General features: G+C 43.2%; 1 protein-coding gene across 1 annotated transcript in view; it reads left to right on the forward strand.

Moving 5' to 3' along the window:
- The window catches only part of March3 (membrane associated ring-CH-type finger 3), a 176,124-nt gene that overhangs the window by 130,751 nt on the left and 29,199 nt on the right, over positions 1-16,174 (forward strand). Inside the window, exons 2-3 of the mRNA XM_008840974.3 lie at positions 4,042-4,285; positions 8,343-8,547. Of these exons, the coding sequence (XP_008839196.1) occupies positions 4,098-4,285; positions 8,343-8,547 (393 nt within the window). The 5' untranslated portion in view covers positions 4,042-4,097. The remainder of the gene's footprint in view (positions 1-4,041; positions 4,286-8,342; positions 8,548-16,174) is intronic.

The following is a 16,174-nucleotide window of genomic DNA, read 5'->3' on the forward strand; positions in this document are numbered from 1 at the left end:
GCAGCAATGAAAAACTGATTAGTTTTAAGCCTTACAAACCACCAGGTAAGGTGGAGGAAATGTAAGTACACAAATTTCAAATAGGTAAGAAATATCAGGGAAGTTTGAGAGGCTGAGTCCTATCTTCATCACTTATCCTAATGAGTGTTGAGCCAAGGCAAAGGTTTAGGACTCAACCTACTGCCCAGAGGCCACATGTATCCCAGCATAGCCAAGAACATAGCCCAACACATTGTAGGCGACAACAAGCCTGATGACCTGAGTTCAATCATGTTAAGCAATGTCCTAAGGTTGAACACCCCTGGTGGGTGCTATGCCTCTTAAGAACAGGTTTTTGTTTGTTTGTTTGTTTGTTTTGTTTTGTTTTTTTTAACTTTGTGATCCTCATGGAGCCCTGGGGGTTGCTCAGGCACTGGCAGCAGAAATGAGTAGGATGTGCTTTTTCAATTCTTTCCTTCCCTTCCCCCATGTCCTGAGAATGTGCCCTCATGATGCCAGCTACGTTCCCATGGAAATCACTTACCAATAGCAGACTGTTCCAGAAGCTCTGCAGTGATTAGCTACAGCCTGGGGTCTCCTGCTTCTGTAAAACCTGTACTTTGTCCTTTGCAGGGATCACAGTTTAACAGACAAGTCTTTTTATTTTAACAGTTCTCTAATCAAGCTTTCATTTGTTTAGCCGCCCCTCCGTTTTCACTGTCTCCCTCTTGTGCACCTACTCACGCACTTCCCACTGTGTCCGGTGCCAAATTATATTTTACTCTCAACCTGAGAATGGTATTGTACAGGCGTCAAGCCCAGCCAACAAAGGACCTGTCCTACCAGCGCAGTTTGAGATTTCAGTTTATACATGCACAGCTCTCTCCCAGCACTTAGTTTCTGTCCTGAGAGATCCAAGACAAGAGACTTCTTGAATGGATTGGGAAGCTACTTCCCCATAGAAAAGTGCACTGGGGGTGCTAAGAAAGCAATAGAAGCGGTGCTGGAAATTTTGCACACAGATCAGTGGGAAACCAGTGCTAGGCTGCAAACCAACACCTCAGCTCCTGTGAGCATCCAAGGCAGCAGCCTGCTCTTTTTCCAGAAAACACTGACCACAACAGGGAAATGCAGTAGGCCATTTGTCACTGCCCCAGGTACAACATGGTATGCACGCCACTTGGCAGGCCTGCTCCTGTCCACCATGTCTCACCTCGACCCCTGGGATGGCAGTCTTCAAATCTCAAAATTCTTCTGTGGTATACAGCAGACATGCTAGTGTATTCTTCAGGGAGTCCCGGACTGGAATGTCACTTCTGTTTTCTCCTAAGTTGAGTGTGGGCTTATTGGACCTGGGCTCTATGGAAGTGGAACAAGAGAAGGAACCAGGGCCTGCTGGAGAGGGTAGGTAGAGGTGCCTTGTGTCCCTGCCTGCTGAACTCAATGCCCAACACCCACTGCAAAGGGAATAGATTGACTAGGTGACTGATAACATCCCTTTGCCTGTCAGAAGTGCAGTAAAGTGTACATTCAGAAGCAAAATTATACATGTAAAATGAGTTCAAGAGAAACTGCTTCTAGAAGATTTTAAGGACATTTTATTGTGGATTTAAATCATACATTTAGGACTGCTTCTTTAATGAGAGCGTACACTAAGTTACTGGTGAGTAGCCATGCCTGAATAGGGTAGCTTACCCTGGCTCCCATTGGCCAGTGTGCACCCCGCCCCGCCCCCTTCCAGTTCACCAAGCATAGGCAGAGAGCACTTGGTTCTCTGGGCTGAAGTTATGCAAAAGCCAAAAATAGATTCTCGGAGTGCACCCAGACATAATGATTTCATGCAGCAGAAGGTCACCGTGTCTGCTTTTCCTGCCAACATACCCCTGGCTCTTCATCTATGGTTGCTTTGTGAAGAGAGAGAGCAGTGCCAGGAAGCTGCACTCAGTGGCTGTGAGGCATTATGAGAATTTAAAATCATGTCAATGTGGTTTTGTCAGGGTAGGGTAGAAAAGGGAGCAACACACAGTTTTAGAAGAGGACCATCTTTTAACATCCTTTTGTTTGTTTGCCTGAGGGCTATGTAACTCAGTTTAAAAAAAAAGTCTCCCGAATCCAGTGACAAACAATCTCTAACCTGACAATTCTGCCAAAACCCAAAAAGATACCCACCCCAAACCTGTACTGTAGTTCTGAGTACTGGGATCATGAATGGGTTTATTTTCTTTGTGCTTTCTAGAATGCATATTTCTTATGTTTATAATATAAAGCAACAAATCCCATTTTTGCATGTGTGTGTGAACATGTATATATGTTAATGTGTATGTGGGTACACATGTAGGGGTATACATACACATGTATGTAAAGTATGTGTAAATACCCAAAGTTGATACCAGGTGTCCTCCTCAATCACTCTCCACTGTAGTTATTGAGGCAGGTCTCCTGTTGAACCTGGAACTCTCTGATTCTGGCTAATCTAACTCGCCAGCCTGTCTCTGCCTCCTGAGTCCTGGAATTATAGGTGGCATGGCCACCACACATGCCCTGCTTTAGATGCTGGGGGTCCAAACTCTGGTCTTCATATTTTCACAGCAAGCACTTTTTCCATTGAGCCAGCCCTCCAGTCCTCAGCAAATCTTATTTTTTAAAGTCAAAACTATGCCCTATACCAGCTATCTGTCATTATTTCTTTGAATTTTTCAGTATTAAATATTGTAAAATAGCATGGACAAGGCAGCCCCTACCCACATCAGTCCCTAACCACGGATCAGTATCCCCAGCCCTTCCCCCTGCTGCTAGGTGGGAGCAGACACCCACCCTGAGAGGATTCTGGCAACAAAAATGGGAAAGAGAAGTCAGCCACACACCTCAGCAGCAAGGAGGGGATAAGGATCAGGACTGTTTGTCTCAGACAGTCAAACCGGCTTGACATGTGTTTTTCTGGAAGAAACACTGCACTCTTGCCCTGATGCACACTGTTCTGAAAGCTGGAAAGATCATGTTTTCCAGACCTGTAGGGATCAAGTAAAATGTAATAAGCAGAGACAAATATCTGGAAGGAAATCACTCCTGGAGGAATCCCAGATAGACTCTTAGCATTGGAGAGGGGGAAGACAAGATTTTCATTTAGTTGAACTTCAGCTTTGCCGACCCTAACTACTTACTGACAAGAGCTCAGTCCGTCAACTAGTCCTGTCTACTGAGCTCAGGCCATGTGGTACATGTGGTGAACAGGCTGACAGGAGGGCCACCTGGGAATGGTAGCACCCTGTCGTCTCACCTTTGGACACGTGTCTTTGGCTCTTAGATGGTACACAAATAAACAAACAAAAATGCTAATATGTTTATTTTAATGCCCGTTTGAAAAAAACAGACTCCTTGAACTAATCATTGCCTGAATAACTGTTGAAGACTGGCTACGATAGGTTAGCTTTCTAAAGGAGGTTAATTTTCAGGACACATGAAGTAGATCATTGTATTATGGAACACAAATATGGCAGAGGTTAGAAAGGGAGAGCATTGAATGAACCATGTTTAGCAAAGAATGCCCCAGAATGCCCTACTTGGCCAAGTTCATTTATTTTCCTTCTCTTTTTTTCTCCCTATTTTTAATCTTGCTATCTCAGAATGAAGCTGCATGGAGAATAAATTGCTTACAAGAAAAAATAGTTGTGAACTCTTTTAATAATGATTCTACTAACTTTTAGAGAGTGTCAACAAAGACTTATTGCTTCTCAGGTGCAGAATGGGAGAACTGCTTATCTCCTCTCCGGATCTAGGCTTCAGAGCCATCATTCTGTCTCTTCATGGAAAATGTTTATATATATGCTTATGCTTGCTGTCTTGCTCATAGCCATGGCTGCCATTTCTTGTGGCCTGTGTATGTATGTGTGTATATACAGACATATGCCAGCATGCTTGGATTAAATGGTAACCAGATAATATACCATGTCTAAACTACTGTAATATTTATATTGAATAATGACACGCTGATGTTTGTAGCCCATAATTCTCCATTTTCTATTAACCATCCAGCCAAATAAATGGTTTTCTGATCTCTCTTAGATGGAAATCTTCTATGAATGTGGAAGCCATTAACAGAGTAATTTCTGTCTGTTGCCATGACAACCAGCCGCTGCAGTCACCTGCCTGAAGTCCTTCCAGACTGCACCAGCTCAGCTGCGCCTGTGGTGAAGACTGTGGAGGATTGTGGCAGCCTGGTGAATGGGCAGCCACAGTATGTCATGCAAGTTTCAGCCAAGGACGGGCAGCTGCTGTCAACAGTAGTGCGAACTCTTGCCACCCAGAGGTAGTACCACAGTTCAAATAAATGAATCTGTGCTTGATCCAGAGAGCTGTCCTTCAAGTGGAGAATGCTAAAGGGAGTGTAATTAGTGTTCAGGTCTCTGTGTCAGGAAGGGGAGGTGTTGGGCAAAAAAAGACTACACAAGTTCTGTTGTTGCCATTTCTACAGTGGGAAGGGCATAAAGCTAAAATTCATGTTGTCAAGTCTTCCACTTAAAGCCGTTGTGGAGAGCCAGGCTGGAGAAAGATGCCACAAGACACGGGGCTGCTTGCTTTACATTTGTTATTATGACACAGCTGTGGTTCATGCTCTCTTCTTGTCTCCAGGAGCTAACAAAGCCAGACCCTTCTTAGAGTAGAATGAAAGCACCTGATTTCAGGTGACTAAGCCAAACCAATGGACTGAGATAAGATCTCATGTAGCCTAGGCTGGCTTCACACTCACTATGTAGCTAAGGATGGCCTTGAACTCCTGATTCTCCCTCCGCCTCTGGAGTACTGGGATGCCACCGTGCCTGGCTTTGGAGTAGCATTCCCAGTATGTGTGCTGCTCCGTGTCACCCAGTGGACACCCTGTCCAGGGCTGCTCTCTGGGTGTGTCTCCTTTTGCCGGGTGGGGATCTCTTCTGTTGTCCTTTCCTTCACCCTCCATAGACCCATCCCTGACCCTTCATATACATTACAGCCTATGAAGAGTCACTGTCACAACTTGTCTCCCTGTTTCACACAGGGCTCTGAATGGCTTAGAGACCCCTTATTCAGACCAGTACTTCATCCCTGGGGGTCTCCTCTTACACTGCTGTTGCCTGGTGGCAGATTGGGAGCTGCAGGCTGTCATGCTAATGGATGCACCTGGGATCCTCCAGTTTTCTTTCTAAAAGAGTAAGCAGGTACTTCGAACTCTGAGATTTAGGCTCATGCTTTGGCTACTTTCCTGGGTTTGAGTGTTGAGTGATCCATCAACCTCTCTGGTAAAGACACAAGCCCATAGGTCCATGTGTGTACCTGCAGCAAGACACACCACAGCCTGGGCCAGCAGCCCTTAGACATGGAGTCACACCCACACATACTGACCATAAACTTTCTATTTAAAATCTGTGTGGCCATCACAAAGGAAAGAAATAGAAAACTATGTACTGTATATTTTCTAGTTCTTGGAGAACTCCCAACAGTTCGTTAGGACTCAGAACATAATGTGGTGATGAGTGTCACTCACTGGCCCTCTGTGAACTGAGGTTGGGTGGTCGTGTGTGCACCAGTCACCCTGTAGGCATTAGTCATCCTGCTTAATCAAGAAGAGCAGGCTGCTTGAAGTGACTGAATCCTGGATCTATGTGTGTCTGACTATCTGGTCTTTTAACCCACTCAGGCCACACAGAGCTAGCTGCAGACCAAAAGCCTGCAGTTTTACCTGCCTATGGCTCAAAGTGAACAAAGGAAGCCAAGAGCAAAGAGCCAGCTGTTGCCTTCCTTCCTCTCCTCTCTCCAGAGCATGAGTGTACCTTCAGGGCAAGTGAAAGGAGGATCCTTTCTGCTTCTGGCCTTCACTCATTCTCACAATTATTCCCGAAAAAGCCTTTGGGAACCAGCAGCTTTTCCATAGATGTTTCCATCTGGACCAGAGATAGCACTGAAAAGAGTAATTAGACGTGGACCTAGATTAGCATCATCTTTGGGGACCTTGCAGAGAGAAAGGAGAAAATGTGCAAGGAGGCAAGGTTGCCATATATCATGATGACATGCTTTTAATTCTAATACCCAACAATGAGTAACACAAGTAACACAGGAAGATGTCAGTCATAGAGGGAAATGGCCTCTCCCATCGAAAAAGGAGGCCATCTTATTTTGATGCTTCCACTGGCTGCCGACTTACATGGGGAGGACTGTGTTACGTGATTTTCCTTGGCCTGAGTTATTCTGCAAGCGAGTCTAGCTAGCATTAGGTAGGCATTTGCTGCTGGGCCTCTCCATCCAGGCTTCTATTCTAGACTATCTGTCCTCTTCCTCACGATCACAATAGAGATGTCACTGTCTTTGTGCCCATTTTAGAGACAAAGTACAGGGAGATGAAGTTACTTGCCCAAAGCTAGCTGGAAAGTAAGTCCCAGAACTGAAGGGGGGTGCAGGTAGTTGGATTGCAGAGCTGGGGACCATTAACCATGCCGTTGCCCTTTTCAAGAAATGCGAAGGGGTGGTGCTCCCACAGTTGAAGGCAGAACTCTGGACAGAACCACCTCAGCAGTCATGTCCACCACTGGCTTTCCATGTCGTCGCTTTGGTATCCCAGAGTGAGCATATCCTCCGGGAGCTCAAAGGACAGCAGCCGAGCAGCTTGGCTTTGTGCCGCTCCGTCTGCAACTTCAGCCTTGGTTATCAGCTTACTTCCCTGCTCTCATTCTCTTGCAGTCTTGAAAAGAAAAATGAAAGGAACCTTTGGGTATACAAACGTGTCCTAGCCTGATTCAAAAGATGCAGTTTGCCTAGAAACTGCAACTGATGTCATTTCAAAAGAATTTCTGTTTTTAATGCTGATGAATGATTTTTTTTATTGGTGGTTTGTATGAACTTCTGTGTTCAAGACAAAAATAACTTTTTGCTCACATTCAGCCACTTTTGGTCTAGGCCCTACCTGGCTACTTTGATATTGGCTACCCCTGTTTCTTTATGTTGGTAAGAATAGGAGGCCCAAGTACTCTGGAATTCCCAGGACTACTGGCCTTACTACCAATGTCAAGTGTAAAAAATCTTGACGCAGCAGGGGGCTAGAGAGATTAATGGTGAATGCATATGATCAAAATATATGATGTGGATGTTTGGGGCCAACAAGATGACTCAGCAGATAAAGGCTCTTGCCTCCAAGTCTGACAACCTAAGTTTGATCCCTGGAATTCACACTGTAGAAGGAGAGAACTTGTTCTCATAAGTTGTTCTCTGACCTCCACACATGCCTGGTCTGAGTGCACTCACACATATGCACACACACGCACACACACATGTGCATGCACACACACAATCAATGAATCAATTGGTAAATCAATAAATATAAATAAAAAAACTTAAATGCATGATATACATGTTTGAAAATGTCATAACTAATCCTATTATTTTGTTCAGTGACTATACTCTAATGTAAAAGAACAAAATGGGGTTAGGGAGATGGCCCAGTGGGTAAAGTGCTTGCCATACAATCATGAGAATCTGAAGTTCAGATCCCCAAGTAAAAGCTGAGCAGGTGTGGCAGCCCACCTGTAATCCCAGTGCATGTGAGGTAGAGACAGGGGAATCCCTTGAGCAAGCTGGCCGGCTACACTAGTTCTACCTTCAAGCTCTGAATTCAAGTGAGATCCTGCCTCAATACATACAGTGGAGAGTGATCAAGGATGACAACTAGCCTCAAACTTTGGCTTCTGCATGTGCACACATGAGAATATACACACGTGAATATATACCCATACACATATGCTCACACACACACACACTGCACACACATATACAAAAAGAAAAGAAAAAGAAACTGTAAATGATTAAAATGCATAGGCATATTTAAACCTATCAATTCATAAGAATACCAAATTTCTCATCACTTTTAAGACCCCCAAAGGATCACATCTCTAATCTGAAAACAAGCAATACTAAAAACCATTAGAAATCCTAACATTCCTATGCGTACTGTATCACTAGGTGACCATGTAAAAGATAAGGTTTCTACCTAAAATCATTTCAACAAATAAATGAAGAAACAAATGATAGAATTAGCATATCATTATTTGTCCACCTTTAATAATTTAACAGGTCAAGTCATTAGGACCCAATGACTTCTGATATTACACACACAAAAAAGGAGATAACCAGACATCATGAGTCCAATGTCCAGAGGAAAGTGAATGCAAACCCACATACATTTAAAGGGGTGCTTAAGGCACGTATTCTTAAGGGGTGCTTAAGGTGCTTATTCTGAGTGGCTGCCACTGGGGAAGGACCATAGGATACAGAGCAAAGATCCTCCACAGGGCAGTGAGTAGCTGCCCAGTGACCAGCAGACTCCCCTCTTTGTCTTGTAGCCCCTTCAATGACCGGCCGATGTGCAGGATCTGCCATGAGGGCAGCAGCCAAGAGGATCTGCTCTCTCCATGTGAATGCACGGGGACCTTGGGGACAATCCACCGGAGCTGCCTGGAGCACTGGCTGTCATCCTCAAATACCAGCTACTGTGAACTCTGCCACTTCAGGTTTGCAGTGGAGCGCAAACCCAGGCCGTTAGTGGAGGTCAGTAAGTGGGAGCACATCCTGAAAACTTAGCTGTAATGAGAAAATGATGTCTGCTTTTATGCCCAGATCACAAAACTGTGTACAGCTCAGTGAATGGCAGCAATTGCTCTGTGTGTGTGTGTGTGTGTGTGTGAGAGAGAGAGAGAGAGAGAGAGAGAGAGAGAGAGAGAGAATGCCAGCTCACTCAGGAGCCAGCAGCAGAAGAGTAACCTCCACAAAGTGGAAACAAGAAAGAAGTGTAAGAGGAAAAGGGAAGTTTAGATACTCGGTCTCCTTTTGTTAAATTACCTTGTGAATGAAACATGCTTATCAGACACCTCTACATATCATCAGACACCTCTACATATCATCTGCCCATCTTGAAGCAACACCTAAGTGGGCATTTGGTTTGTATATCCTGAGAAGACCTCAGAAAAGATAGGCGTGTAGTACAATGGATTAGACCCAGAGTTCTTGAGTTCTGGGTCCCTGGGTAAGCCATCTCACCTCTTGAAATTATTGTAAGGACTAAAGAAATTACTGGATAAAAAACACTTGTAATTCAGGAAATATATGTAAGTGTTCGAATGAAAAAAACCTTGCCTAGGAAATCATTCCCTCTCTCCAGCAAATTACCTAACATTTAAATTTATTTATTTCTCTTTTTTTTTTTTTTTTTGCTCGTGGTGGGGGAGGTCTCACTATGTAGTCCAGGCTGGCCTCGAACTCAGAGATCTGCCTGCCTCTGCCTCCCAATTGCTGGATTTCAAGGTGTGCACCACCATAGCCAGCTAGAACTTCTGTCTGTGAAAGGTGATGCTGTAAACCCAGGCGATGAAATGGCAGGCTGTTCTTCCTTTAGAGCTAGTCTGGTATTAGAAGAATTGGGGGCTGGGATTTACTATAGTATTTCTGCCTTCTCTCCTACCTTTTAATTCTGCTAGCCAATTAAAGCCTAGATATTGGCAACAATAAATATTTCAATATACTTTGAGGCAGAGCGCTGGAAGGGACCAAAGTATCGTGTCTAGTACAGATCTGCTGAGAATCTTTATTTCAGTGGCTAAGCCTCAGAAGCCTGCAATTAGAGCTAGAATTTGAAATCAAGGGGCCCTCCTTGGAGATGATTTAATAAATGTGTTAACACTGGGGCACTGAAACCTCTGCATATACAGTATCCTGGTTTTGACCTTGAAAATTTAATCAGGACCTATAACTGGAGCTTGTTTTAGCTATGACTTGCTTGCCAAATGGCACAGCATTTATTTGACTTGCCCCAGCAGACTGTGCTTTTCTTAAGGCTGGATCAAATGACCTCTTAATTTAGCCATCTTGCCACTTGACATCCACTTTCAGAAATTTGTATTTGTAGAATGCCTGTCAGGAATTTGGCCCTGTGCCAGAGTCATTGGAACTTAACATTCAGAACTCCTCTGTGGAGGGGAAGATAAAATGAAATAATAAACAAAGGAGAAGGAGGTTTCCCAAGCCCAATGGCAGAAGGAAACGGAAGCCTATTTCTCCTTTCCAGAAACTTTTTGGAATCTCCCCAATTGTCTATTGCAGGCTCTCCGGGAAAGCTGGCTTCCTGGGGTGAGGAAATCAGGCTTTTAATGGAGCCCGCCCAGTGGCTTTTACTGGGGTCTTCCCGGTAAATAAAACTTGTGTTTCGGATTGGCAAAAGTCCAAAGGAAGAGAGGGCTGTGGATGTGTGTTCATATGCACACATGCCATCATTTTTTTTTTTTAATAACCTGCATGTGAGAAATCCCTGAGCCAACCCTTTTCTATCTCAGGGTAACAAACACAAAGGGTTCTTCAAGTGGCCAGTCAGGTCACAGAATCCAAATCGAAGGATTCCAGAATCCAAGGCAACTGTCATTAAACAAGGAAACAAGGCAAATGACCTTGAGAATGTGTGAGGTGCTCTGCAAGATTTAGGACTTCACCTACAAAAACTTCACCCAAACGGTCACCAGTGGGGAAATTTTCATTGCACAAATGGAATGTGACAGTTTTCAGAGTTAATGATGATGAACAAGTTGAAAGTGAAAAGTAAACCTTCTCAGGCTGGGGGGAGGCTGGCCGTTTGACCGTCCCATGGCGAGATGAACTTGCTGTTTGACCACAAGCAATAAAAAGCTGTCTTTGGTTTCTCAGCTGGAGGACAAATGAGAACCAGGTGCAGACAGATTTTTAAACAAATGACATTACTAATTGACTTTTTCCAGGCTTACAGAAGGGCGGCCTATTCATAGTGGCCACTGCTTCTCAATAATTCTCTCAATGATATCAAATATACTATATTGCATCCTAAAATATGAGCATGCATCTTTTTAGTATACTAGCCAAAACCTGCCTATTTTGGCTGAGGATTAGTAATATTGTTGCTTTGCTTCTCGTTTTTCCTCTTTTAATTGCTTTAATCATTACTTTGTTTACCAGTTGGATCTGCCTTCTCATTAAAGCAAAAAAATTCTATAGCATTTAATTTTAAAATCAATGTGACAATAACAGCTCTTGTTGCTGGAGGAAGCAGTTTTTAAAGTCATTTATAAATTGTATTTGTCAGCTTCTAGACGCTAACACTGACTGGAATTACTTCAACATCTCATACCGAAGGAAAGAAACCCTCTCGGTCCATCCTTCAACAGGACCCTTCAATCTCCTTTGCTCCCTGTTCCTAAGGCACCTCTCCTTCACTTCCTTTTCTATACCCTGTAGCCAGCAGTTAGATGTTCCTTTTTAACTAGTCAAGAACCCAGGGCTGTTACTTATACACAGGCTATGACATGAAGTGTTTTTCCCCCAGAGGGTGACTTGCTACGAGTAAAAGCCAAACCAGTAGTTGATTTTTATTAGAACCTCCAGACTGGGCATTCCGTCCCCACTTTGCTACTGACCATCTGTGTGACCATCTGTGCGGCTCAGCTCAGTTCCTCTGTGCGTCACTGTGGAAGAGAGTAGGCAAGGAGCTCCATGGCATCTTTTGGCCTTTGTAAAGTTAAATATTCAGAGAGAGAGAGAGAGAGAGAGAGAGAGAGAGAGAGAGAGAGAGGGAAAGGGAAAGAAGGGGAAGGGGAAGGGGAGATTCTGAGGCTAGAAGTGTTTGGAGGGAGAGCACTTGCTTAGCATGCAGGAGACTCTGGGTGTAATCTCCAATGCAAATAAGTAAATAAATAATGCCTAAATGAGTATATTTTATAGCATGATTTATATCTCAATAAGTTGGTCATATATATATCTATTTACCTATCTCCCTTCTTACCTGACTTGCCTACCTACCCACATTGCAGATTTTATGCCCTAAATATTTTCTTGCTGCAAAATAAGCCGGTAAAACAAGTTACTTCCAACCCAAGGGAGCTCCGTTGCAGTCATTTCATTTAGTCAGACATGGATGAATTCCTACTGTAGTCCAGCTCATGCAATCTCATGAGGTCTGTGTCCAATCACACAGAGCTTGAAAAGAAACACTAACTGTGCATGGTAAAGGAAGGAGCAATGATAACACAGAGTGTACTTCATACATCCACAGCTGCCACTTCTCCATGAAGTCATCATGGTTTTTATTGATAATGGAGAATGTGCCCAGAGGCAGTTTGTAAGATGAATTTCCCCCAAGAATAATGACCCACTAGAACATAGTAAATAGATATGCACTGACCATGAAAGGATTTACTGAATGACCAGCCTGGGTCGTTTTATGGGGTCCTTTCTGCTCATTTTTAGTTTTCCTCATTTCTCTTGGTAAGGTGAACTCTGATACCATTCTTTTAACAAAGAATAAGACTGATTTTTAAAAAATACTGAGATTCAGTCCTCAAAATGTATGCCTGGACTCTAGCCTACTGCTATGATAGTGGTTCTGATTGACTAGCTTGCCAAGGAAGCCCATCTCACTGTGTGCAAATAGAGTGCTGACATCAGTTTCTAATGATGGACTATCTGCCACAGGCTCCCCTAGGACATGCAGCTGTAATACCCACCTTTGCCCAGAAAACTCTTCAAGTTGTAGATCAGCTCAACAACACTGTGATTAAAATGAAACAGCCAGGAAATGGTGGAAATGTGGTAAAAAGACTTTCTGGGTCTGATCTTCCTCTGATCAGAGTGACATGGAGATTTTTCACAGAGGGCGTGACTGGGTTTCCGTATTCCTATTTCCATTACATAGACCTAGCTGATTGATAAGAATTGTATGAACAATTTAAAAAGCTGTTCCCTGTGAGTCAAAGGTTTAGCTAAATTGAAACTGAGAAGTGTTTTCACACATATCAGCTACCTACAATAATAGAAGGCAAAGCTGGGAAGATGAGGATTAAAGATTTGTTTGTCAAAGTTTTTTATTTATAAATCTTGTTTTTTCAAGGCCCTGAAGGAAAGTTGTTTTAAAGTGTGCTCTGGATTCAGTGTATAGTCTCTGCTACACAGCAGGAGAAACTATACGCAGAAAAGGGAAAGACACAAACCAGGTGGAGACACACATGGAGAAACCACTTTGTACCTTGCCATTTGCTATTTAATACATTCAAGATTTAATTCCTTCTTTTAACAAAGAGAGTGATACAGACACCATATTTTATATATGTATATATGTATGTATATTTGTTCATATGTGTCATGCTTATGTAGACACAATGCTGTGTTCTTATTATATGTGTTTTGTTTTCCTTTCTAATATTCATCCAAGTAAAAACATGAGCTTGTAGTTTTAGAGTATTCATTAGCAAAACCTTGTGGCAGTGGGGAATTGGGGAATTTTACCACATGGGGCATAAGATGATGGAGGAGGTTCCCAGGTGACTCACATTGCTTTTGGACAGCCAGCAAGCTTCCCTCTCCATTGTAATCTGTAAGCATAGTTCAGGGAGTGAGGTATGTAGACATAATCATAGCATATGATACTTGCGTTCCATTGGATTGATAACTTCATTTGTCATTAAGGAGTTTGAATGCCTTCAGGTGAGACCCATGCTTTTCTAGTTCCCCAGCTTGCCTGTTGTTTACACCTACCCCTCGCAGGCTTGCACTGCATACCTACCATTTTCCATGGGTAATTCCTCCTATCCTTAAAAGTGTTGTCTAAACACTTCTTTCTTCCAGCATCTTTCTTTGAGGGGATTCTAGGTAAACAAAATGATCTCTTCCTCTTGTCCCCAGTCACAATCAGGCTGGAAAGGCTGATCCATAATTGCAAGGTAAACGAACCTCTAAAAAAATGTCCTCTCACGGACAGTGAGAGTAACACAGCTATTACACTTTGCCCTTGAGTACAACTGGTGCTAGCCACATATTTCCTTGACCTCTAACAAGGTTACTGCGCAGGCCTCCAATCAAGCCACCTACATGTTGCCTTGTGGCACCATTACCTCTGCCAGCAGTTGAGATGGCAGATCTGTGACCAAGCCTCAGCAGTCCGTGATCCTGCTGTTGATTGGCCTTGTGTTCTTCCCTTGGTTTTGGTGGCTAATTTGGCAGTTGCTTCGTTACTTAACGCTTAGCTACAAAGAAACTGTTTTAAGGTATCTATTAAATTCACAGCTTGCTTCATTAAAAATCACTTCATTAAAAAAGCAAGCCAACCGAAGTTTTCCCAACCATGCCAGATGGAAGTGAGCTAAGTGCTCAGCGCCTGTACTTTCAGCCCTTTCACTGATGGTAAAGGATTAATTTGGGGGGAAAATCCAGTTCCCTGCTTAAAAAGAGTTACATGAGAAGATTTTGTTATTTAAATTGCACTGACACAATGAACTTGGGCTGAAATATGTCTTAGAATCCACATTCTCATTAAGACCTGGTTCAGCTCCTTTTTTCGTCCCATCTGTAAACTTTAGTGAGCAGAGATACAAAGAGACAAAACACCAAGAATTGTTCGACACGATTTTATTTTCATTTTTCTGTGTTTCACAAAGCAGAGAGGAGGACAAAGAATAATAGCAAACAGGTAAGTATCCACTACCTAGAATTAACTAACAGTGTTTTGTGAGCAGCTTACCTTTCCTAGAGAGGCCTTGGGAAAAGATCTGTGCTCTTCAAAAATTCTTCCCTAAGTATTCCCAAATGGAAGAGAAAATCCAGCCAGGATTTTTTTTAACATATCTGGACTAAGAATAAGAGGCAGTCAACCCACTGCAACTGGACCCTGCTGGCTGACTCCAAATATAAGAATAAATTGGCTGCTCTTGCAGAGGACCCAGGTATGATTCCCAGCACCCATGTGGTGGCTAACAACCTTCTGTAACTCCAGTTCCAGGAGAATCCAACACCCTCTTCTGACTCCTCGGGCATTGCACAACACAGGTGCACTTACAGACATACAGACAACACAATCATACACATAAAATAAAAATAAAAAGTAAAATTTTAAAATAATTGCTGGTGCAAGGTACATCACTCCTAGTAGATTCAAAGGGGGCGGCAGCCTGTTTAGATTTCTGAGGCAGAGTTACAGACCATGCATAGCACTGCTCGCTCAGGGCTTTTGCTAGCCCTCCTTGTGCCTCTGCAGTTTTAAGTCAACAACTGACTTTTAACTCCACAGAAGAAATCCACAGCTTTAATGAAATATACTATGAAATATTGGGAGTAATACATGATTGTGGATAAATACTGCCTGATGGACAATTGTTATTGGCAGTAGACACTGACAGTATGAATATGGCAACTTTTATTTTCCATGTAAAGACAAAGAGAATGTTTAGTTGTCAATGGGAGCCTCCAGCCTTTAGTCTAACCCCTTCTGTGCCCTTTTGTGCTAAAAATCTCACTTTCCAGAATAGGCCTGGAGTAATTAATTTACTTTGAATCCATATATTTTTATCTTTAAGATGTTCAGGCCCCTGTTTACCATTTCCTAGGCAAAGAGAAAATATTATATGCTATACATGTTATGTAGTCATCTTATTTCAATGTCTTATGTATCCCTACAATAACCAAAACAGCAACCCATTTTGTAGATAAGCAAGAGGTGTTCCGAGGTATTAAGATAGTCTTCAGAGATCTTAAATGCTTTCAGCCTCCAGGCTAGTCAGGCAGCAGGCAGGACTGTCCTGGCATCCCCTATCTCCAAAGTCCACAGGGTCTCTACATACCTGGCATCTTGGTCTAATTGGGACTTTCTACCAAAACACCATAAACAAGGCAACTTATAAACAACAGGAATGTATTGTCCACAGTTATAGAGTCCATTAGGTCCATGGTCGGAGCCCAAGGTGATCACTTCTGACAAGGGCCATTCTGTACTACAGACCATTGACGTCTTGCTGTGTCCTCATGTGACAGAAGGAAAGAACTAGCTCTTAGCAGTCTCTTATCAGGCCACTAATCCCAGTTCTGAGGGTCCCATCCTCATGACTTGATCACCTCCCAAAGGCCCCACCTTTAAACACCATCCACCTGGCTGCTTGCTCTTCTTTTTCCCTTTGCTCATTGGCACACACACCTGCACACAGAGCCGAGGGCTTCTTCACCAAGCACCAGTCTTTCCTCAGCACTTCAGAAAGAGGAGAGTGAAGACTGACAATACAGTCACTGGTGAAGTGAGGCCCTAGGCTCATTCTCTAGTACAGGGAGTGGATAGAGAGGGAGAGAGGGAGAAAGAGGGAGAGAGAGAGAGAGAGAGAGAGAGAGAGAGAGAGAGAGG

This window comes from Nannospalax galili, unplaced genomic scaffold (genome assembly GCF_000622305.1).
Source record: "Nannospalax galili isolate Female #2095 unplaced genomic scaffold, S.galili_v1.0 scaffold490, whole genome shotgun sequence".
Taxonomy (NCBI): domain Eukaryota; kingdom Metazoa; phylum Chordata; class Mammalia; order Rodentia; family Spalacidae; genus Nannospalax; species Nannospalax galili.